This window comes from Micromys minutus (assembly GCF_963924665.1).
Source record: "Micromys minutus genome assembly, chromosome: 2".
Lineage (NCBI taxonomy): Eukaryota > Metazoa > Chordata > Mammalia > Rodentia > Muridae > Micromys > Micromys minutus.
In genome coordinates this window covers 75,716,370-75,739,757 of record NC_137971.1, presented here as the reverse complement: position 1 = coordinate 75,739,757, position 23,388 = coordinate 75,716,370, and the positions used below count along the sequence as shown (strand labels likewise).

The 23,388-nt window shown below is 46.2% G+C and overlaps 1 protein-coding gene across 1 annotated transcript in view; it reads left to right on the top strand.

Moving 5' to 3' along the window:
- OTOA (otoancorin) overlaps positions 1 to 23,388 on the top strand; it is a gene marked incomplete at both ends in the record, with an annotated part of 68,246 nt that overhangs the window by 29,171 nt on the left and 15,687 nt on the right. The window contains 11 exons of the mRNA XM_080911520.1: positions 1,390 to 1,557; positions 3,176 to 3,316; positions 5,621 to 5,679; positions 6,885 to 7,002; positions 7,974 to 8,047; positions 8,385 to 8,520; positions 9,757 to 9,947; positions 14,654 to 14,747; positions 18,955 to 19,084; positions 20,614 to 20,801; positions 22,872 to 23,027. Coding sequence (XP_080767646.1) covers positions 1,390 to 1,557; positions 3,176 to 3,316; positions 5,621 to 5,679; positions 6,885 to 7,002; positions 7,974 to 8,047; positions 8,385 to 8,520; positions 9,757 to 9,947; positions 14,654 to 14,747; positions 18,955 to 19,084; positions 20,614 to 20,801; positions 22,872 to 23,027 — 1,455 coding nt within the window. The remainder of the gene's footprint in view (positions 1 to 1,389; positions 1,558 to 3,175; positions 3,317 to 5,620; positions 5,680 to 6,884; positions 7,003 to 7,973; positions 8,048 to 8,384; positions 8,521 to 9,756; positions 9,948 to 14,653; positions 14,748 to 18,954; positions 19,085 to 20,613; positions 20,802 to 22,871; positions 23,028 to 23,388) is intronic.

Here is a 23,388-nt window from a genome sequence, read left to right as displayed (position 1 = left end):
TCATCAGATAAGAGAAAGCCTCACTTGAGAAAATGCCTGTGTAAGGTATGGCTATAGGCAAGCCCGTAGGGCATTTTTTTAAATTAGTGATTGACGGGAGAGGCCCCTGGGCTGGTGTCTTGGGTTCTGTAAGAAGAAGGCTGAGCAAGCTATGAGGAGCAAGCCAGTAAGTAGCACCCCTTCATGGCTTCTGCATCAATTCCTGCTTCCAGGTTCCTGCCCTGTTTGAGTTCCTGTCCTGACTTCCTCCCTAAGCCAAATAACCCCTTTCTTCCCCAGCTTGATTTTTAGTTACGGTGTTTTATCATAGCAATAGTAGCCCTGACTAAGAGAACCATGGACCACTTGGGTTTGTTCATTTTTGTACTGGAGGTCAAGGCCAGCTCTTACTTTGTTCCTCTAGATTTATGGTGACTTCATTTTGAGGCACCGAAGACCTTGTGTTGCAGTAAATATTAAAAAATAAAATAATGCTTATCTCTGTATTGGCCCAGTGGTTTCACTCCGTGGGCCCGCTTCTAGTATGGAGCCTAGTGCACCTCTGTCACGGTTTGAGCCGCCACCACTCTGTCACAGTTTGAGCCGCCGCCACTGTCTCACTCTGCATTTTCCTTCCCAGGCGGTTTGACTCTGCCTGTTTACAGCCTCCGTCCCAGGGTGTTTCTTTACTCCAAATCCCAACACAAACACAACTCTAATGCCCGATAGCTTTTCATACAAGTTTATACATCAAACTCTCAATCCACAAACCCTCTACACAATAAGATTACATCAAATAGACAACTATACAAACTGCCCTTCTATATGAGATATAAGACCTATAAAATCCTTATGATGTTCATAATTACTTATTGTCAATAAGGCCCACCTGGATCTAGCTCGTCTTTCTCGACCTCCATCTTGGAACTCCCCTCGGTTCTTTCCTCTCCTCTGACCTCTGACTTTCTCCCTTCACTTTCCTTACCTGCCCAGTCACCGGGTCTCCTTTATTTTACTAATTAAAATGGGAAGGTTCACATGAAGTCACCTCATGAGTATATGACTAGGCAGCCCTTCTTGGAGAAATGGAATTAGCATTAAAACATGAACAGCTTTAGGATAATCTACAACCTTGGATTTTCTGGACTTTGATTGAGGCTCTGGGAACCCATGGTGACATTTTCTATGAAAATACTTCCAGGAAGCAGAGGGAGATTGTTGCAGTTCCTCCCTGTCTTGGACAAAGAGGCTTGTCTCTTCCCTAGTGTCAACTACTAACCCCTACAGGTCTATGAGGTCTATCTTCCTTGCTCCCCATTTGGTCCCTTGGCTGTCACTCATCTGGGTACCTGCATCAAGTTGGCCTAGTAAATATCTGAGAGAGCATCCTCATGGCTGTTTCTCTGCTAGGTGCTGTCCTTCTACAATGCCAGCCAGATGGGTGTACTGCTGGCAGGAGTGGGCACACAAGCCTTCTACAGTATGGACCACAAGGATCTCTGGCAGGTGCTGAGAAGCCCTCTTTCCCAGGATATGTCTGATTTGTCACCTGTCCAGCAGCAAGGTGTCCTCGGCAAGGTGAGAGGTAGATGTTCAGTCCTTAGCCCCAATGGCTTACAGAGGATGTGGTTTTCAGAGTCTATGAATAAATTATGACCATGGGCCAATTGTTTTATCTGGCATTATCTTGGCAGTTGGTGTGTGGGGTGTTCAGAATCCAGAACATGTGACACCAGGAGTACTGCCTTCTAGACATAGTTTCTTCTACCATGTTACATTTCTCTCAGACACCATTGTTTTCCCGTATGGTCCAATATAAAAGACTTTTCTCAAACCAAGCTTCTTAACTGAATTTCAGCCGATGATGACGATTATTTCTTTTTATTTTTTTATTGGTTCTCTGTGAATTTCACATCATGCACCCCAGTCATTCATCTCCCCCTCTCCTCATACCTGCCTCCCACCCTTGCTACCTCTTCCCCCACAGCAGAGAAAAAAAAAATCTCATGGTGGAAGCTAAAGTATGTCACAGTGTGTCCCACAGTATACTCTGTAGCTCACAGTTACTACTTGCAAATGTTCACTTCAGTGACCTGTTGGTCTGCTCCGCCATCAATACTGACCCTCGCTGGGCCCCTCTCAGACATCCTGCTGTTGCCCTGTGTCTTGGAGATCCTGCAGCCTTGGATCTGTAGGACCGGCTCCTTTGCATGTTCTAGCAGTTCATTGATGGGGTGGCTGTTGGGCTGGGCCAACTCAAAGCCTTGGATCTGGGCCCGAGAGAGATTATATAATCATTATTTTAAAAGTATGATCAAATTGTGGAGCCCCGAATGGCCTTGGATTATCTATTCTTCTGCCATACAGAGAGGCAACCTCCATCACAGTTGGCTCTTAAAATATTTTAAGAATTTGATTGGATCCTGAATTTCCCAGAGTGCTTTGGAGTATGTTGATCATTTGGACATTTTTCTCACCATGCGCTGTGTTCAATTACAAAACCTGCTGAGAAAACAAACCCAAGGTGCTTGTTTGAAAACACCAAGGCTTTGTGAACAACAGTAGTGTATATTGTTAATAAAGACTATGGGTCTATTAGTCACTATTATTTTTTGTCATTTTGAGCCAAGTACCTGACATAGACAAGTTGAGGGAGAAAGGACTGATCAGGCCTCATGGGTTTAGGGTGTCAGTTCTCAGTTGCTTGGCCCCATATGCTTGGACAGAGTGTCATGGAGGTGAAAGTGTGGCTTAGAAGAGCTGTTCACTTCATGGCTGATCAGGAAGTAGAGAGCAAGACAGGAAGTGGCCAGGGATAGTGTATCTCCAAATGCCAGTTTCCTATAGACCTACTTCCTCTAGGTGTGCCACACTCGTAACGTTTTGCTGAAATTGTGCTACCATCTGGGGAAGCTGTTTTTCAAAACGGGAGCATTGTGGGGGCAATCCATATTCCATCTCTAACAGTGGGCTTTAGACTATACAGATCCAGGCATGATCATTGACCAGCTTTCAACACACTGCTTTAGGCCACAGTTCGCTTACCTATAAAATGGGTGTAGCAACAGTTTCTGCTTGCTGCAGTTGCTAAGCAGATCAAATGCATCTTATGGTCCAGGAAGCAGTGTCCAAATGCAATCAGAACTCAATGACCCCTTAATGAGGCGGTTACTGTCTTTCTTCTCAATTTCGGCAGCTGATGGAATCAGAAGATGCTCCTTCGGGCATCGTAGAGGTACCGAGAGCTCTCTTTAAGGAGGTGTCTCTCTATGATTTATGGAGAGCATCTCGACTCAATGCTACAGTCCTGAAGGAAAAGGAGCTTCGAAGGAGCCAGGTAGGCCTGAAGTGCTCACATATCAACCCTGAGTTTCTTTCTGTGGTGCTCAGAACAGAACCCAGGCCTCTTCCACGGCAGGTGAGCGCGTTTCCTTTGAGTTACAGCATCAACTCTGGGCAGGTACTTCTCATTATTTTTTTTTGACCTGTTTAGGATCAGTTTGATAAAGATGCTTTATTTCTTTGTTAATAAGCCTGGGAAACAGGGTCGTGTGTGGTTAAGAAGCTAGACGAGGCATAAGGGTGAATTCTGCCTGCTGTTTGTTGGCTGTGGAGAAATGAAATCTCCTTACATGGCCTCCGCTGTCTTATGAGCAGAATGAGGGTGATTACAGGCAGCAGTTGTGATGTAGGATGCAGCCTGAAAGCAGCATGCTGTGTTACTTGCCACTCTACTTATGGTTAGATCTGTTTGGGAAGGACAGTGCTGCTGAGACTGATCCTCACCCATGTTGAGTCAGCCACTTTCATTCTCTTTTAAAATTGTGTGTGTGTGTGTGTGTGTGTGTGTGTATGTGTGTGTGTGTGTGTGTCTGTACATGTGTGTAGGGGTCAGAGGTCAACCTCAGGTGCCTTCCTCAGTCACCCTTTACCTTGTTTTTTGAGACAGAGTCTCTCAGCTCTTATCTAGAACTTGCTGACTAGGTTGGATTGTCAGGGAGTCCCAGGTCTTTCTATCACCAGAAACCAAGTCTTGCTTCTTTTTGTGGGTTCTGGAGACCAAACCTATGTTGTCATGTTTGGTCCTCAGTCCTTACTAACTGAGCACAGCCATTACTCCTAAAATGTGTGTGCGTGTGTGTATGTGTGTGTGTGTGTGTGTGTCTGTCTGTCTGTCTGTCTGTCTGTCTGTCAGAAGACAACTTTGAATATCAGTCCTCATCTTTCATCTTGCTTGAGACAAGGTCTCTTGTTGTTCACTGAGGCAAACTTCCAACTAGCCAGCCTAGGAATTTCTAGGGATTCCCAGTCTCTGCCTTCCATCTCCCCGTAGAGAACCTGGGGTTATATATGTGCTACTATATTTGGCTTTTACATAGGCCTGGGAGATACAAATTTAGGGCCTCATGCTTGTGTGAAAAGTGCTTTACCCATTGAGCCATCTCTCTTTCTCTGGAAATGTTTACTGAGCACAGCACCACTTAGGAACCAGGAAAGCAGACGTAACAAGCACCTTGGCACCTCTGTGGGGGTCTTTTATGAGGCTGGATGGTGTTACAGCAACTCCGTTGCCATGTGACAAACCACTGCCAAGTCCAGCAGCTTGAAAACCCATCCTTCCATAGACAACTTTAAGGTAGTTTTGTCTGAGCAGCTGGGCTGATGGGGTTTTCATTTCCTAAGATTGGGAAGCCGGGTGGGGGTTGGGGGAGAAGGTTCTCAAGTCTGCTGTCCCTAGAACCTCTGGGGCTGTACTCTGGGAACTTCCTTCCATTCCAGCTCTTTCTGCCCAGGCCTTTATGAGACTTTGAGGCCCTCAGCTGTCACATCCCAGAAGCCCCTGTCTAACTCTGGCTCATAATTTACTGCGTTTGGGGAATTACGTTCAAAGTTTTAGAGTCTATAAAATAGACAAATGTCGCACTCGATTGCTTCTGCAAGTTAGGTATTCTGTAAAATTTCATTCCTTAAAACAAATGGCTCCCTTGCCTATACTGTAGCATTCTGGAGTGCTCATCTGGGAGGGGTTGAAGGGACTGTGTGCTGTGGGCATGACTCCTTTATTGATGGTACTTTCTGGGCTGTGCTGGTCCCATCATTGCCGCCATGTGGGTTCAGGACTAGCAGGTGTGCACACAAAGAGGGACCACACAGGGGCCTTCACAGGCACCCAGCCTTCAGAGCAGTGGCTCTCAACCCTCCTAATGTAGCAACCTGTTAATACGATTTCTCGTGTTGTGGTGACACTGCCCCCCTTCCCCATAAAATTATTTTGTTGCCACGTCATGACTGTAGTTTTGCTACTGTTCTGAGTTGTAGTGTAAAGTATCTGATGTGCAGATGGTCTTAGGTGACCCCTGTGACAAAGTTATCTGACCTCTAAGGGCTTGAGACCCACAGGTTGAGAAACGCTGCTTTTGAGAGTGGAGAGCCACCTGGAATGTGGCAGGCTGTGCTCTGAGATCCCCCCTGACATGATTTCAAATTCTGGATAAGCCACTAAGTGGTTGGAGAGCCTTGGGTTAGCAACATTCTGGATTCAGCCTCTGTTTCCCCATCTGTGAGATGAGGTCACAGTGCACTTTCCTTAGGGCCTCTGTTTGCTGGGCTCTACCATTAATGCTCATCTCTCTTCCCTCAGGCCCTGTTCCTGTATGAGCTTCTGGAAAAGACCACTGAAAGGCCTGAGGAGCTCCTGAGGTAGGACACTTTGGCAGCCTGGTCTGAACGGCTCTTTGATGCCGTCTGAAGAAAAGCCTAATTTCGCAGCAGGATCAGCTGAGCTGTGGGAAAATTCCAAAACCCAAGTGAGGGCCGGTGAGATGGCTCAGTGGGCTAAGGTGCTTGCTGCTAAGACTTGAGTTCAAGTCACAGAACCATGTGGTAGAAGAAGAGAATCAACTCCTGCAAGCTGTCCTCTGACCGCCATATGCTTGCCACACACACACACACACACACACACACACACACATACATACACATGCAGTGAAAAATATTCCAACATTCATAAAAAAACTGGACTCTTTTGAATTTCTATTTATTTAATGTACATGAGTGCTCTGCTGCATGTACACCTGCATGCCAGAAGAGGGCAGCAGATCCTTTTATAGATGGTCCTGGGCCACTATATAGGTGCTGGGAATTGAACTCAAGACCTCTGGAAGAGCAGCCAGTGCTCTTGACTGCTGAGCCATCTCTCCAGCCCCACAGGTATGAATGTATGTATGCATGCATGTATGTATGTGTGTGTGTGTGTATGTATATATGTATGTATGTATGTATGTATGTATTTAATGTTTATGGGTGTTTTGACAGCATGTGTGGCTGTGAACCACATACATGCAGTACCTAAGATGGCCAGAAGAGGGCATAAGATCCCTGGGACGAGAGGTAGAGATGGTTGTTAGCAACCATGAGGGTGCTGCGAATAAAACCTGGGTTCTCTAGAAGAAGACTCAGTGCTCTTAACTGTGGAGCCATCTCTCCAGCCCCATAATTAAAAAAAAAATAAAAGCAACTTAAAGAAGGAAAACGTTTGTCTGGCTTACAGTTTCAAAGGCCTCAGTCCCTCAATGGCAGGGAGGGCAGAGTGAAACTCAGCAGTTCACATCATGGCGGGCCAGAAAACAGAGAGGGAAACAAGAAGTAGCCACATTCCCAAAGACCTGCCCCCAGTGACCTACTTCCTCTATCTCTGCCCTACTTCCTGTTTCTAGAATCTCCCCCAAATAACACTCTGAGGCTCAAACATGGAAGTCCAGAGTCTGTAGGGACATTATAAAATCCCATCACGACTTAGTGTTACTTAGCGCTCAGCCTGTGATGGGTGGAACACGCGTTCTTTGGCCGCTTCCGTCCTCTCCCCTCCTTACCTCCGTTTCAGCGGTCCTCGTTTTGTTTCCCAGTGCCGGGCAGCTGGTGAAGGGTATACAGTGCTCACACATCGAGTCCATGAGTGCCCGCGTCTTCCTAGCCCTCTTCCAGCATTTTGAGAATAACTTCTCCCTGCTTTCTCCGGATCAGGTACCATGGGGGGGGGGGGGGGCGTTTCCCCGCTTCTAGCTCTCTCCTGATGCCAGGGCTGGTGTCTTAAGACATTTACAACAAAATTTCACAGCTAGGATATTGAACTGCCTAGGACCAGATATAGATAGTAAATTTGCTCCGAGGTGATTATTTTTTTTTTGAGGTTGCTAAAAGGTTCACTTAATTCTGTTTTTTTTTTTTTTTTTTTTTTTTTTTTTTTTTTTTTTTTTGAGACAGGGTTTCTCTGTGTAGCGCTGGATGTCCTAGAATTCACTCTGTAGACCAGGCTGGCCTTGAACTCAGAGACCCACCTGCTTCTGCTTCCTGAGTGCTGGGATTAAAGATGTGAACTGATACCACCTAGTTCATCTCTTAGTTCTTATGTGTGAGCACCAAGACCTCTATGTCCCCTAAAATACATGTAAACACAAAAACACATGAACTCACACCTTCCTCTCTCTGTGTGTACAAGCATCATGGTACTATATAAATCTTTAATACTAAATCAAAACAGTTGCATACGGGCCAGAAAGATGGCTTAGCAGGAAAAGGTGCTTGGTGTCAGGCTCAGAAACCTGCGTTCAAAATTCTGGGAGACACACGACAGAAGGAGAGAACCGGCTTCTGAAACTGTCTCCTGGCCTCTAAATGCATTCCGTGGCACACACATCTGCTCACACACATAAACGAATAGATATCATGAAAAATCAAACCAGTCACACTCTGTTCTATTCGAAAGCCAGGTGTTTGCCTTCCAGTCGAGGGGAGTAGATACATCTCACTCTTTTGTACCCATAAATAAGAGTGCGCTCACACCTAAATGTGTGTGTTCATCTTACTGTCTCAGTTTCCCAAGCCATTAGTGTTGAGTGGAGTGATACCATGGGGCTGTCTGTCACAGAGAGGGACATTTACAAAGCACCGTCTGTGCATTTGCTTTGATTTTATTGTTGCTGCTTATCCTGCAGGTCAGTTGCTTGGCATGGAAATACTGGGAAGTTTCAAGGTCCTCCATGCCAGCCTTCCTCTTGGCCACCCTCCCGTAAGTGAACGTTGAGTCCCCTTCTGACTCAGCCACCAGATGTGGAGGGGTCTCCAGGATGTGTGGTTCTTTCCCCCTGGGTGAAGCAGGCAGGGTGGAGAATGCCTCAGACACTCCAGGACCTGAGAATCTGGGGTACTCCGAATAGGCAGCGTTCCACATCGACTCTGAATTAGGACATGGGTAGGAGACTTGCTTTCAGACACAAGGTGCATTGCTGGGAGAGCCCGTGCTCACAGGATGCTCCTGTGGAGATGTCTGGTGCTGATGTTGCCTCTGGTCTCTGGGCCAGTGCAGAACACATAGTGCTTTTTGCCATCCTCTGGTCTCTCTGTAGGTCCCGATTCCTGGCTTCAGTTACCCCCTCTCGCTGTGTTCATTTTCTGATCAGCCTGGGTATGAGACCCTTGGACAACTTGGTTTTAGATTCTGACAAAAGGAGTTTGGTCATCAGGAAGGTGCAACAGTGTTTGGTAAGAGAACTTCCTGGGAGACACTTCCTTAGTGCCCTGTTTGTTCTGTGTGTTTGTGATAGTCTCAGAGAGGTGTGTGTGTGTGTGTGTGTGTGTGTGTGTGTGTGTGAGAGAGAGAGAGAGAGAGAGAGAGAGAAACAGAGAGACAGAGAGACAGAGAGACAGAGAGAGACAGACAGAGAGAGACAGAAAGATGGAGAAGGAGAGAGGGAGGGAGAGAGAGAGAGAGAGAGAAACAGAGAGACAGAGAGACAGAGAGAGACAGACAGAGAGAGACAGAGAAAGATGGAGAAGGAGAGAGGGAGGGAGAGAGAGAAAGGGAGGGAGGGAGGGAGAGTCTCAGGGAGCAGCTGTGGAGTGTGCACACTTGTGTGAGTCTCAGGGATCTGTGGAGGGGAATTTAATGGGATCTTGAGCCTGCAGTGATGGTTACAAGCCTGACATATGAGTCTTAGAGCTTTCTCTGTAACCTTGGCTATTGGCTCTGTTGACTTCAATCCCAGAGAGAAAATGCTGGAGGACTGGGTTCTTTCCAAGCCTTGCCAGCAACTCTAGCAAACCCTTCCTTCCCTGTGCTCTCTGCCCTCCTGTGGGAGACAGATGTAGGAGGCCATCATTCTGTAGCTCTTTCGGTCACACAGTGGGTAACGCATGGCTGAATTTCAGGGTCCCGGACAGAATGTTTGGGACCCTAGAAATTTCTTTACTGTTGCAAAGCACAAACGACTGGTATTTGCAGTTTCTATGATGATGGAACGGATTGAAACCAGTGACACTTAGCACAGTGCTCGGCTCACAGCAAACGAACTGCGCATGCTCCTTGGCGTTTTGAGAAAGAGCTCTGCGGGCGCAAGCGATGCTCTGCCTGTCACACCATGATTATTTTATTGCTGATGACAGGGCCCATGGCCTTGAGCATTCTGGGCGAGCGCTCTACCACTGAGCTTGTGCCCTGTCCTTTGTTGTCAAACTCCGCGGTATCCCTAGAACAGTAACACCGCCAACAAGTTTCCATTTTACTGTGTGCCGAGCACGTGGTAAGCTGGGGGTTCCCAAGCACCTAAGGTCTGTTTCCCTGAGAGGGGAACTGAACTCAGCACCATCATTGGTGGTCTATAAGAAGGTAGGCCATTCTGATCCAGAAAGCGTCGTGGGGTGTGGAAATGGGGAGGGTTCTCACCAGCCACGAGTTCGATCCCAGCTGGGTCTCCTGTCAGCAATACTTGCTGGTTTCAGGGTGGTTTCATTGCTGATGAATACACCGTGGACATCGTGGGAAACCTCCTGTGCCACTTGCCAGCCACCTTCATTGAGAGAGGGATCTCACCCAGAGCCTGGGCCACGGCTCTGCATGGTCTCAGAAGCTGTACTGTTCTCAGCTTTGAGCAGAAGGCTGCGGTGAGGTTCAGGCTCCTGGAACAGTTGGGGTAAGAGGGGTACCCTGGGCTGTGGGGTGTGGCAGGTTGGGTGAGAACGGCCCGGCTCTGCTGTTTCCTCTTCTCTGCAGAGAAGACCACCAGGGTAGAGAGAGAAATCTCTACTGGCTCCGACCCTCCTCCTTTTGGCCTCAGACACCTTGCCAAGTGGGAACAGTTGAAGCTGGCAGCTGGCCCATGTAGTCATCAACTCATCTTGGTGTTTGAGAGGCGGGGTTAGGGTTAGAGTTTTGAAAAGATGGCACTCTAGGGGCCGGAGAGATGGTTTATTGGTAGAACGCTTGTTGCATAAGAATGGGACCTGAGTCTGGTCTCTAGAAAACATGTAAAAACACCATGCGTGGTGACACATGCTGTAGTCCCAGTACTGGAAAGTGGGGCTTGCTGGCCATCCCTCCTTGCTCACTGCCAAGCAACAGGCACTTACACACATGCACACACACTCACCAAGATATGGCACTTCAGTTGCGAGATATCGGCATTACATTGGAGATTCCTTTTGGATTCCTTTCTGAATGCTAGGGACAGAACTCAGTGCCTTGTTCATGTTAGGCAGGTGCTCTCCCACTGGGCTGCAACCCCAGCCTTATTATTTTGAGATAGGCTTCTTCTATGTAGTTCTAGCTGGCCTTTAGTTATGTAACTCAGGCTAGTCTTACATTGTGATTCTCCCGTGTCTATCTCCTGAGCACCAAGATTATAGGCGTGTGTCACTATACTTGGCAAGAAGTAGTTTTTGGTTCATAGAAAAGTTGAGAGGAAGGTAGCGACTCCTGTGTGTCTCTGCCCACCAACTGCTCATGCACAGTTTCCCTATTACATCATTCCACACCACAACCGTGCATATATTTTAATCCATGAGCTTCTGGTTTATTTTAATCAAATTAACATCATTGTTGACATTAGCATCCAAGGTCCAGAGTTTACATGAGAGTTTACAAATGTGTGATACCATATTCCCCATTAAAATATCATACTTAATATGATATAATCATATCATATTAAGCCTTTAATCTTAGCACTCAGGAGGCAGAGGCAGGTGGATCTCTGAGAATGAGGCCAGCCTGGTCTACAGAGTGAGTTCCAGAACAGTCAAGGCTACGTAGGGAAATCCTGTTCTGAAAAGCCAACACACACACACACACACACACACACACACACACACACACACACACACACAAACACACACACACACACACACACACACACACACACAGACACTGAGGCTAGCTCAGTGGAGAAAGCCATTTGTAGCCAAGTCAGATGACCTGAATTCAGTCTCTGGAGCCCAGACGGTGGAGAGAGATAATGGGTTACTTACTATAAGTTCTTTTAGAACCTTCGCACATGTGCCATGGCACGTGCTCCCCCACAACGTAAAAAGAGCAAAATAAAAATAAACATATTTAATATTTTCTACTCTTACTGGCTTCTGTCTGTCTAGTCGGCCCTCCAACCCGTATCTCTCGTCAACACCGATAGCTTTGTCTTCTCTGATGGTCATGTGGTGGGAGCATGCGGTCCTTCGCCTTTCCAAATAGGCTTCTTTCACCTAGTAATATTCATTTAAATTTTCTTCCTGTCTTCTCATGGCTTGATGGTTCACTTCATTAGCCCTGAATAATACCGCACTGTCTGGTGGTGTCTGGGATGATTTATCCTCCCACTATCCGGAGGGCATCTCCATGCCTTCCAAGTTTTGGCCGTTAAACTTAAACCTGCTGTAAACATTTGTCTGCAGATATTTTATGGACATAAGATTTCATACCCCGTGTAAATGCAGAAGTGTGCAGTTGCTGGGTCATATATGGTTTTGTAAGAAACCATCCAAATGCCTTCTACAGAGGCTGCCCCATCTTGCACTTTTACCATCAGTGGGTAAGAATCTCTCCTCCATTACTATTTTTGTTCAGATACTGATGAGATGGCTTATGGAGTAAAAGTGCTTGTTGCTAAGATCTGCGTCCAGTTTCCTGGATCATGTGTGGAAGGAGAGAATTGACTCCTTCAAATTGTCCTTTTCTGCAGCACATCCCCCACAATAAATAAATAAACAAATTTAAAAAAGATATTGAGGCTGGACAGTGGTGACACATGCCTTTAACTCCAGCATTCAGGAGGTAGAGGCAGGGGGATCTCTGAGTTGCAGGCTAGCCTGATCTACAGAGTGAGTTTCAACATAGCCAGAGGCACACCGAGAAACCCTGTCTCAAAAAACAAACAAATAAAACGCCTTTAAAAAGAAATTGATGATGATGGTGGTGGTGATGGTGATGTCGATGTCTGGATCCAGGTGAATGTCAGCTCTCTCGTTCCAATGGGAATTGTCATTTCCCATGTCGAATTTCCTGTTATGGATTAGACATTTTAGCAGTACCTTGCTGTCAGTTAGTGCTGAGATGAAAACTTTAAACAAATATTTATTTTTAGCTTTAGGTACGGATCCCTTGGAGCTGGAGTTACAGGTGATTGTGTACCTTCTGATATGGATGCTGGGACCCGAGCTCTAGTCCTCAAGAACAGGAAGCTGATTTGTCTCTCTAGCACCTTTTCCCATTTGCTGTCAGTGTTTCTTTTTTTTTTTTTGAGACAGGATTTTGCTCTACAGCCTACACTGGCTGGAACTAACTCACTGTGTAGCTTAGGCTGGCCTCAAGCTGATAATCTCCTGCCTCAATTTCTGAGTGCTGGGAACAAATACAGTGGCAGTCCTCATTTGCCACAGGCATTTTGTTATTACCTAGGGTGTGAACCACTCTTCTTGAAGTGTTTGTTCTTATAGCTTTCTGGTATGGTCTGGGAAAAGTTGCTTTATCTCTTTGCAGTTTTAATATTCGCGTCTGTGAAATGGGCACAGACACGGTTAGATAAGTGAAGAGCCCGTGACAGTGGATGCATGCAATGAGTGTGCAGAGCTTTCTTCTGAAAGGACTGAAGATGACAGTGGCTCTTTAGACAGGTGTGGCTCCTCATGGAACTCAGTCTCGGGAGGGGATGCTTTGGTGAAAGGGGTTAGGAGCCAGTGCAGCCTTTGGAGCTGAGAGATCAAGAGTTCAAGTCCAGGCTAGGCTACAGTAAACTCACACATACTACCACACACACACACACACATACACATAAACACACACATACACACACATACACACACATACACACATACACACACACATACACACACACACACATACACACACACATACACACATACACACACACACATACACACACACACACACACAGAGAGAGAGAGAGAGAGAGAGAGAGAGAGAGAGAGAGAGAGAGAGAGTGACCAGCTTAAGGGGACTACCAGTGTCAATTTGATTGCTCTATTTTAGAGATACCATCAAAGATAAAAAATTTTTTGGTTGTAGATTTGAGATTTCTGTGTTTTTTTCTCTTTCTTTCTTTCTTTCTTTCTTTCTTTCTTTCTTTCTTTCTTCTCTCTCTTTCTCTTTTTTTTCTTCATTAACTTTACATCTCGATTGCAGTGTCCCCTCTCCTCTCAGTCCCACCCTAACAAACCCCTCCTCCATCACTCCCTTCTTTTTTCCTCAGAGAAGGGGAAGCCCTCCTTGGGTACCATCCCGCTATGGAACATCAATCACAGCAGGACTAGGCACATCCTCTCCCACTGAAGCTGGACAAGGCAATTCAGCTAGGGGAAGTGGATCCAATGGCAGGCAAGAGTCAGAGACAGCCCCTGCTCCACTTGTTAGGGGACCAAATAAAGAGCAAGCTGCACATCTGCTACAAAGGTGTAGGGGCCCTAGGTCCAGCCCCTACATCCTCTTTAGTTGGTGGTTTAGTTGGGGTTTCAGTGAGACCCCGCGGGCCCAGGTTAGTTGATTCTGTAGGTTTTCTTGTAGTGTCCTTGACTTCTCAGCCTTCTTCAATCCCATCCTCCACTCTTCCACAAGGATCCCGGAGCTCCACCTGGTGTTTGGCTCTGGGTCTCTGCATCCATCCGCTGCTGGATGAAGTCTCTCAGAAGACAGTTATGCTAGGCTTCTGTCTGCAAGTGTAGCAGAGTGTCATAGTGTCAGGGGTTAGTTCTCTCCCATGGGATGGGTCTCAAGTTGGGCCATTGTAGATATCTGTGATCTATCTAAGTGGATTCTGGGTCAGTGCCAAGTTCAAGAGATTTTAATTTGCATTTGTGTAAGGCAGGGCAGTTATGGTGATTTAGTTATTTGTTGAGGAATGGAATGAGGACACATTGTGTTATGTGGCAGAAACTAGAGTTCAGTTCACACTAATGAAGCAGGGATTCTTTGGGTTCAGGAACAGAACGGGCTGAGAACTCCGGAGAACTCCATGGGTAGGCTTCAGATATAGCTGGATGCATGGTCTCAGGTGTCATTAAGGGTGTGTTCCTCCCACCCCTCAGCTCAGTGGGCCTTGGTGTGCACCTCATTTTCTCTGTGTGATGATAAGATTGGACTCTGCTATCTTCTTTTATGGGAGAGATACCAGAGCAAAGAGAGAACTTCCTGGTAATTCCAGCAAAAGTCCCAGGCATGGCTCCCATTGGTCAGTCTGCACCAAATACCTATTGTTTTTCGGTTTGTTTGTTTTTGGTTGGAGAAGGGAGAAGACTTGATTGACCACCTTTCTAAATATGAGAGACTGTGGGATACAAGGGTATCAGATATCCACCGTGGCTGCTTTTTCATCTTGTTTCTTCTATCTCTTCCTAGACCTCCTCAGAACTGGACAGCAGAGACAACCAAGGACTTGGCACCTTTCTTAACATTTTTCTCAGGAGAAGAACTGCACACTGTTGCCACAAAGGTATTCACTCTGCCTTATGTTAAGAAGGTGGGAGGAGTCTGAAAGGAAGAGAGAGAATGTGTGGTTGGTTGCTTATAACCTTTCAGTCTGCTGATGAAGTCTGCGATTCTCGAAACTTCTACCAAACCTCAGACACCTCGGATATTACACAGCTTCATCCCAAATTATCCAAGGCTCTAGGAAAGTGACCGAGTTTGCAGCTAGATGAACCCTAGACCTTCCCTAAGCAGATGTGGCTGGTGCCGCCACCATTTGTCATCTGGCGATCTGCTGTCTGTGAGCATGCGCACACATGCCCATCCTCCATCATCTACCCAAGGGAACAGCCACAGGAACAAACACGCATGTTAAAACAATGGCTCTTTACCGTGTGGACTTTAGATACAGTGTACAGAGTCAAAGTCAAGCAGCACGGGAAACGAGCGCTAGCCTGTCCTTCCTCGGCTGCTGTGTGTCCCCGTGGCTGTGAACAGGGTACACGGAAGCACAGCATAAAAGGAGGAAGTTATCGGACTTAGGGTTTTGGAGGGTTGGACAGTTGGACCACTGTGCATGGGCAGGATCTCACAGAGGTGGGAGAGTGTGGGTGCGGCTGCTCTTCATGCCTGGCACAGAGAAAGCAGGGTAAAATAAATATAGGAAGAGACCACGGCAAGATATAACCTTCAAGGTTCTGCCTTCAGGGACTTACTCCCTCCAATTAGACCCTGCTTCCTTCCTTTTCACCAAGTCCCAATAAGACTGTCATAACATGAACCCATCAAGGGAGTGAGATATTGATTAGGCCAAGCCCTTATGATCTAATCACTTCTGGAACCTCACAGACACACAAAGGTGAGCTTCACTCATCTGGACGATTCTTAGCCTTGTCAAGGACACAGTCAAGGTTAATCACCCCAGGGACGGCTGAACTGCACGTTCTTGCTGGGGTTGTTTCTCTCTGTCTGCATCCTAAGTTGGCTTCTGGGGCTGTAAATGGCTCTTCACATAAGGCAAGGCTCACACATTAGAAAAAAGGAAGCACATTCTTCCGAAGGCTTCGGTTAGACAGCATCACACCACCAGCAAGGGCAAACTCCCTTCTGTGGGGGTGGAGGCTAACAGTCAGCTCCAGGAAAGATCAAACACTATGTTCTCAGTCCATGCTTGTACACACAAAGTGCACAGTGTGTGTGCTTGGTGAGGCGTGAGCAAGGGCCTGCCACCCAATGCCACGCACTCACAGCAAGCCTGTCCAGCCACAGGAAAAAAAATTGCTGTCTAAGCATGTAATCATAGGACTAGATATGCAAGTATTATTTGCAGATCTGATGTTTTTTTTAAAAATCACTTGTGAGGTTGTAAAAGTCTTCTATCAACATGGCAAGACCTCAGAAACGGCATGGGATTATAAAAATCTCTGCACCGTGAATGATTATGATGTAGGATACTCAGTACACGAGTAAAAATTAGCTGAATTAATTTTGAGCATGTGCAAACCAAGAGTGGTTCAGACATGTACACAAGAATGGTTAATGCTAACATCAGGGTCATTGTTACATCTAGGACAGAGCGAGGTGGGTAGAGGAGGAATGAGCCTGTCAGCTGTGTCTGTGATGTTTTATTTCTGAAGCTGCAGGCAGTGTGGGGATGTGACTGCTTTGTTGGATTATTCTCCTTGCTTTTAAAAATAAAACAAGATATACATACTTCTGGTTAAACAGATCCCAAATGTCCCAGAGGCTCTTGGATGAAAAGCATCCCCACTCCCTATTAGAGGCAGGCTCCACTCCCAGATTCCCAGTTTCTTTTCAGAAAGCCCCACACACACACACGTGTGTGTGTGTGTGTGTGTGTGTGTGTGTGTGTGTGTGTGTATGCCACTCTTAAAACAGAAAGTGAAAAATCCCTGGCACTTGGCTATGAACTTTGCATAAGAAAACCAAAACAACAGCAGCAGCAGCAGCAGCAACAACAGCAGCAGCAACAACAGCAGCAGCAGCAACAACAGCAGCAGCAACAACAACAGCAGCAGCAACAACAGCAGCAGCAACAACAGCAGCAGCAACAGCAGCAGCAGCAACAACAGCAGCAGCAACAACAGCAGCAGCAACAACAGCAGCAGCAACAACAGCAGCAGCAACAACAGCAGCAGCAACAACAGCAGCAGCAACAACAGCAGCAGCAGCAACAACAACAGCAGCAGCAACAACAGCAGCAGCAACAACAGCAGCAGCACCCTTCAAGGGTCATGGGGAAGACTCTGTGGCCAAAGACACTTTTTACAAAGCCTAAAGACCAGAGTTTGAGCCCAGAGACCTACATGGTAGAACGTGAGAACTGACCCCCCCCCCCACAGCTGTCTGCTGACCTCTACAAATGTGCCATTGCATGAACATCTCCTAAATATTTAAAAGTAGCAATAACTATTAGTACAGCCACACGGGATGGGGAAGCACGGGAGAAGTATGTTCTTAGGTGATTTCCTTTTTGAGCAAACACTGTAGAGCAGAACCGTACCTAATCACTGTAGAATGTATCATACAAACTGAGAGCAACGAGTGGCATCCTCTCTTGGGCTCACGGTTGCTATGAGTAACAAGTGGCATCCTCTCCTGGGCTCACGGTTGCTATGAGTAACAAGTGGCATCCTCTCCTGGGCTCACGGCTGCTATGTGGCCCACTGGCTAAGAAATTATGAAGCAGGACCTAGATTGCCTTTCAAAACACATCCTTTCTTTCTTTCTTCCTTCTACCCTCCCTCCCTTCATTTTTTTTCTTGTGCACATACATACACATGCATGTGCATGTGGAGGTCAGAGAATAGGGGAATCAGTTCATCTTCCATCATGTGGATCCCGAGGATGGAATTCAGGTTTGTAGCCTTGGCAATAAATGTCTTTACACGTGGAGTTTTCTTGCTAACCCTTGGTTGTCATTTACACAACTGCTCAACAATAGCATTACCATACACGTGTGGAGCCATTATTGTACCTGTGTTCCATCCTTGACTATGCAGTGTGTGAGTGTTGCATAACCTTAGTAAACATTAGAATGAGCTAGGGGGAGCTGGCTTGTTGGCACAGGCTTGTGATCCCAGCACTCAGGAGGTCAAGGCAGGAGCATCTAGGTTCCAGGTCAGCTTGAGCTATGTAGGGAGACCCTGTGAAGCGGCAACAGGAAGGGAGGAAGGTAGATATGTGGAGAGCACGGAGGAGACTCTGGAGGGGTCACCACACTGGACTCTGAGCATCTACAGAGTTCAGGCCTGTTTGTATAATTTGTAGGTATTCCTTCCATCCAGGTGTGCCTTGTGATTCTAGTTGTGAAAGGGAAGGTGACTCGGCACCTTTGTTTCCCTTTGGTGGTGCTGCTGCTGCTGGTGCTGGGTAACAGTGAGGCAGGGCCTTGTATGAGAGCTGATGCATTTTCTGGGCTCATGTTCAAAATATCCCAAAACTCAACAAAGTAGACTGCTTCAGCATGAGAAATGATACCGTCTTCACTGTCACCAAAGCTCCCCTGTCACCAGCCTCTACCTAGAATCTATGTGTAACCCTCCTCTGCCTATTTATTTCATGTGTTTGAGTGTTTTCTCTGGGTTATGCACCACATGCGTGCCTGGTACCCGAGGGGATCAGAAGAGCGCGCTGCAGCCCCTGGAACTGGAATTTTTACAGATAGTTGTGAGTTATTATGTGGGTGTTGGGAATAGAACCTGGGTCTTCTGCAAAAGCAGCAAGTGCTCGTAAACACTGGGCCATTTCCTAACCCACAAGTTTGCCCCCTTTAATAAAACAATTAAGTATAAAGCTAAAAATTAAAATAATACCAAACCTAAAAAGATGTAGGCAAACTTACGCTTTTCATAGATATTATCAGATTGTTTGGTGATAGTGCCCCGCACGTTCAACAGTCCCAGAAAACCGCACACATGCGGTCTTCTACACCCGGTCCAGTACTAATTATTATTGCTTTATTTTTGGCAGTCTGATGGGTGGAACGTGATGCATGCCTGTTACTTAGCATTTATCGTATTGCTGTGGAAGTCAAATATTGTTTTGGTAGGATTCATTATTAGAGACATTAGTTGGATGAGAGACTCAATTTATACAACAGGCTATTATGAAGAAAAAACTCACCTTGAGGCATTAAGCAGTAATAGAGTTTAAACTCAGATTTAAATGCATCTCACATTTTTTTTTCTTCTTTTTTCTTTTAACCACAGTTTCCTGAAACCCTTCAACAAACAGCTTCCAAGATGGTTGGTATGTTGCTTCCTAAGGAATTTCTCTGGGCTGTCTTTGAGTCTGTCCGGAATAGCAGTAATGAGAGCCCCAGCTTTGACCCCACCTTGGGTGAGTGTTTTTAGGGTGTCTGACCTTGCTGGCCCTGCATCTAGGGTGGCAAAACAGAATTTCCTTTTCAGATGGCGATACCCATAGGCCAAATAATGGCAGTTCTGTAACATGATTTGAAATCAGGTGCCAGGCTTGATAAGTGAGCATGTGACAAGCATTTCAATAGGTGTGGCTTATGTTTTTTAAAAAAGATTTATTCATTTTTATTTTATGTATCTGGGGAGTTTGGTCTGCATGTCCACATGTACACGCACATGCAGTGCCTCCAGAGACCAGAAGAGGGCGCTGGCACATTGGAACTAGCATCACAGATGGTTGTAAGTCACCACGTGGGTGCTGAAAATTGAGCCCAGATCCTCTGAAAGAGTTAGTGCTCTTAACAGCCGAGCCATTCTCGACAGCCTTAATTTGGTTTATTTTACAGGCTCAAACTAGCTTAGCAGCTAAATGGTGCAGGTCAGTAGGGCTTGAGGTCACTTTGTGACCATGTGACTTTCCTCTAAGTTCTTCAGGTTTCCCGTCCTGTTTTTCTTTAACAGTCCGAAGTTCTCCTTGTCACCTAGTGGCTTGGAACTCATGGTGTAGTCCGGGGTGACCTCAAATTCATATTCCTCCTGCAGCAGCCTCTCTAGGGCTGGGATTACAGGTGGGAACCACCACGTCTTGCTGTACCTCAGGTTTCACTCTCTAAAGTGGGGCCATGTGGTCTGGACTGCAGTGGTCATTGTGAGGGTTAACACATGTAAACACACTCAGTTTCCAAAGGGCGTAGCATGTAGGGACTTATCAGAAAGTATTTCTTCCTTATCTGAGACAATCTGGCTATGTAGCCCAGGTTGGGCTTGAACTTTCAATCCTCCTGCCTCAGTCTCCTGAGTATCAGAACTACCAGGTGTATCACCATTTTTATAATCTGTACTGAGTGCCTGGTAAATATTGACTCTTACTGGCATGAGGTGGGCGGGATTAATCAGAACTGCCACTGACAGTGATTGGGACAGTGATGGCCGTTGTTACTTACTTGCTTGTTCAGAGTGAGACTTCATTGTGATATGGTTGTCTTAGGGTCACCCATGCTCTGGGAAGGACCTTACCCATACTCTGTAAGTAAGCCCAATAAACTCATTGTTTCCCCAAGTTAGACCTGGCTGGAATTGCACAGCAGTTTGTGCTGGAGCCTTATAAGGAAGGGTAGACATTTGTCTGAGTCGTTCAGCCAAGTGCTCCTGCAACACAGGCTCTCTCAGTGACCCTATGGCTCACAGATTTGGCAAGACTAGGTGTTGGCAAGACAAGCCCTGGGGACACTTCACTGCAATGCAGTGAAGCCTCTTGGTGGATGTGCACAGCCAGGTCTTTGCCGTTCAGTGGCAGAGGTGGGAGCCCCTGGCTCCCTGCTGTCAGCTTTTATATCTCCCTGCCTCTTGTGAATGAATCTGACTAGTGAAGAGTATTAAGAAATCATCAAACACTTCCTGCAACTCTCTTTCCTCTGTTCCGTCCTCACATTTGTACATGTTCCCCAGGTTGTCATGGAGTTATGACTCCCTCTTCAGATGATATCTTCAAGTTAGGTGAAGCCAATGCCTGCTGGGACCCCGAGGTCCTTCTCTGCATGGAGGAAGACACTTTCATCAGGAATGTGGAGCTGCTGGGGGCTGTGAAGGGCTTCAGCCGGCCTCAGCTGATGGCCCTGAAGGAGAAGGCAATTCAGGTAAGCCCACTCTGGGGGGGGGGTTCATCAGAAACCCAAATGCCCCAGCATCTCTGTACTTACAAACCCCTTGAGGGCCTGCACCCATATCATTTTGTTGAAATTCAGTAGTGTGGGTCATGATTTCTGAAATGGGTACACTGTTGGTACCTCTGTCCTAGGGCAGAGGCAGAACACAGATGATGCATGTCTGGACCAATCAAATTCTCTGCATATTCTGACCTAAACTGCTTGCAAGAATGCTACCTGTGTTTCCTCCTCTTGGAGAACCCTACCAGCTGCTGCAGAAGGTGTAGTTTGTCATTCTTTTACAAAGTTCCCTTTGAGGGGTTGGGGAGATGGCTCAGTGGTTAAATCACTTTCCTTGAAGGTGTGAGGACCAGGGTTTGGAATCGCAGCACCCACATAAAAGCAGTGGTTGGGGGCCATTATTCCACTGTAATTTCAACCCTTTGGAGGTAAAAATTGGGGATGCCTGGAGTATGTTGGCTTAGCCCAAAGAGCCAAACCAGTGAGCTCTGGATCCAAGTGAGAGGCTCTGTCTCTCCTTTAACAGTGGCTCTCAACAGTTCCTTATGTCATGACCACCCAGACCAAAAATTATTACAATGCCATAATTTTGTTACTGTGTTGATTCATAACGTAAATATCTTTCTGGGTTGTTGTACCTGCAGCTCTCAGAGCATGCAGATATGGGATATCTTGGTTCACATTATTTGTTACAAAATGATATTGAACTCATTATTCAGTAATGTGTCTTCCACAGGCAGTGTGTTTTCTGTACCAAAAAGATAAATATACATCAGTGTTTTGTGACTTGTCTTTATTTAGCTAGCCTTAAGCTTTGGATCCTTTGGGATTTTTATAAGTGCTTCATGACAGCCAGCTTTCCATTGCTGTGACAAGGTACCTACATAAAGACAGCTTAAAAGGAGGAAAGGTTTATTTTGGCTCATGGTTTCAGAGCCTTCAGACCATGGGCAGCTGGCTCTTGGTTTGGGTCTGAGGTTAAAAAGACTATTGTGGTAGAGAGGGCATGATGAGGCATAGGTGCTCACACATGGCTGCTAGGTGAGGAGAATGATGACAGACAGACAGACAGACAGGCTCTGCAGTATCCTTCAAAGGCTTGTGCCCACATGACGTTTTTCTTGTCCTCACATCCTAATATTTCATTTAGTTGTAAACTTACCAGTGGATTGATCTCTCAATGGGGTTATTGCCCCCACAGCCCAACTACCTCTTCATAGCAACCACCAGCTCGAAACTAAGCCCTCAACAAGCTTTGGGGGAGTGCTTCATGTTGAACCCTAAATAAGCCTTTGTATATGTTTGAGCATATGTTTTTTTAAAAGGTACAATTATTTATTTTATGTATATGAGTACACTGTCACTGTCTTCAGACACACCAGAAGAGGGCATCAGGTCCCATTACAGATGCTTGTGAGACACCATGTGGTTTCTGGGAATTGAACTCAGGACTTCTGGAAGAGCAGACAGTGCTCTTACACACTGAGCCATCTCTCCAGCCCTATATGGTTTTGAGCACTTGTCTCATAATTTTCTAAAGCGAATTTCCCAGAAGTGGAACACTCCCTCCAGAAAGACTATCAACCTTTAAAAGGATGTTGGCATGAACTGGTTCAAAAGTTGTGTGTGTGTGTACACGCGTGTGTGTATGTGTATGTGTGTGTGTAATTCACTCTATGTCTGGACTTCCATAAAATACCTTATACTGGTTAACTTATAAACAACAGACATTTATTTCTAACAGCTCTGGTAGCTGGGAAGTCCATGATTAATGCTATGACAGACTCAATGTCCAGTGAGCGTGATTTCTCTTAGGTGATGGTTACAAGCATCTTGCCCTTATACAGTGGAAGTGGGTTGGGAGCTCTCAAGATCTCTTTTATAAGGGCAGGAATTCCATTTATGAGAGTGGAGTGATTTTCTAGTACCACCATATTCGGGATTAGGTCTCAGTGATGGATTTTGGGAGGATATTGAGCAGAGACCACAGAAGGTGCTGTCACTAATGTTTGCTCTGCTCTGTTTTTCTCTTACCTAAAGGTTTGGGATCTGCCCTCCCACTGGAAAGAACACCAGATCGCCTCTCTGGGGCATATTGCTTTGGCTCTTAACGAGAGCGAGTTGGAGCAGTTGGACCTCAGCTCCATAGACACTGTGGCATCCCTGGGCCAGCAGACAGAATGGACCGCAGGACAGGTGGGTAGATGTTCCTGGCTCCTTTAAAGATCCATTAATTGCTTTGACTTTTCCCTCCTGAATAGATTTATAGCACTTAAAATAGCTTCTTTTATGTCCTTGCTAAGGTTCCAACATCACTGTCATTTCTCAGTCTGCTCCTTTCCTTTTTTTTAAAAAGACAGTTATTTTTATTGTTAAACATTTATGTCGTGTGTGTGAAGATAACTCTTGAAGGACAGAAGAGGGCACCAGCTTCCCTGGAGCTGGCATTATAGGGAGTTATTGACTGCCTGATGTATGTGGCTGGAATTGAACTCTGGTCTTCCGGAGGGGCAGCAAGCACTCTCAACTACTGAGATGCTCTCCAGCTCCTCTCAGT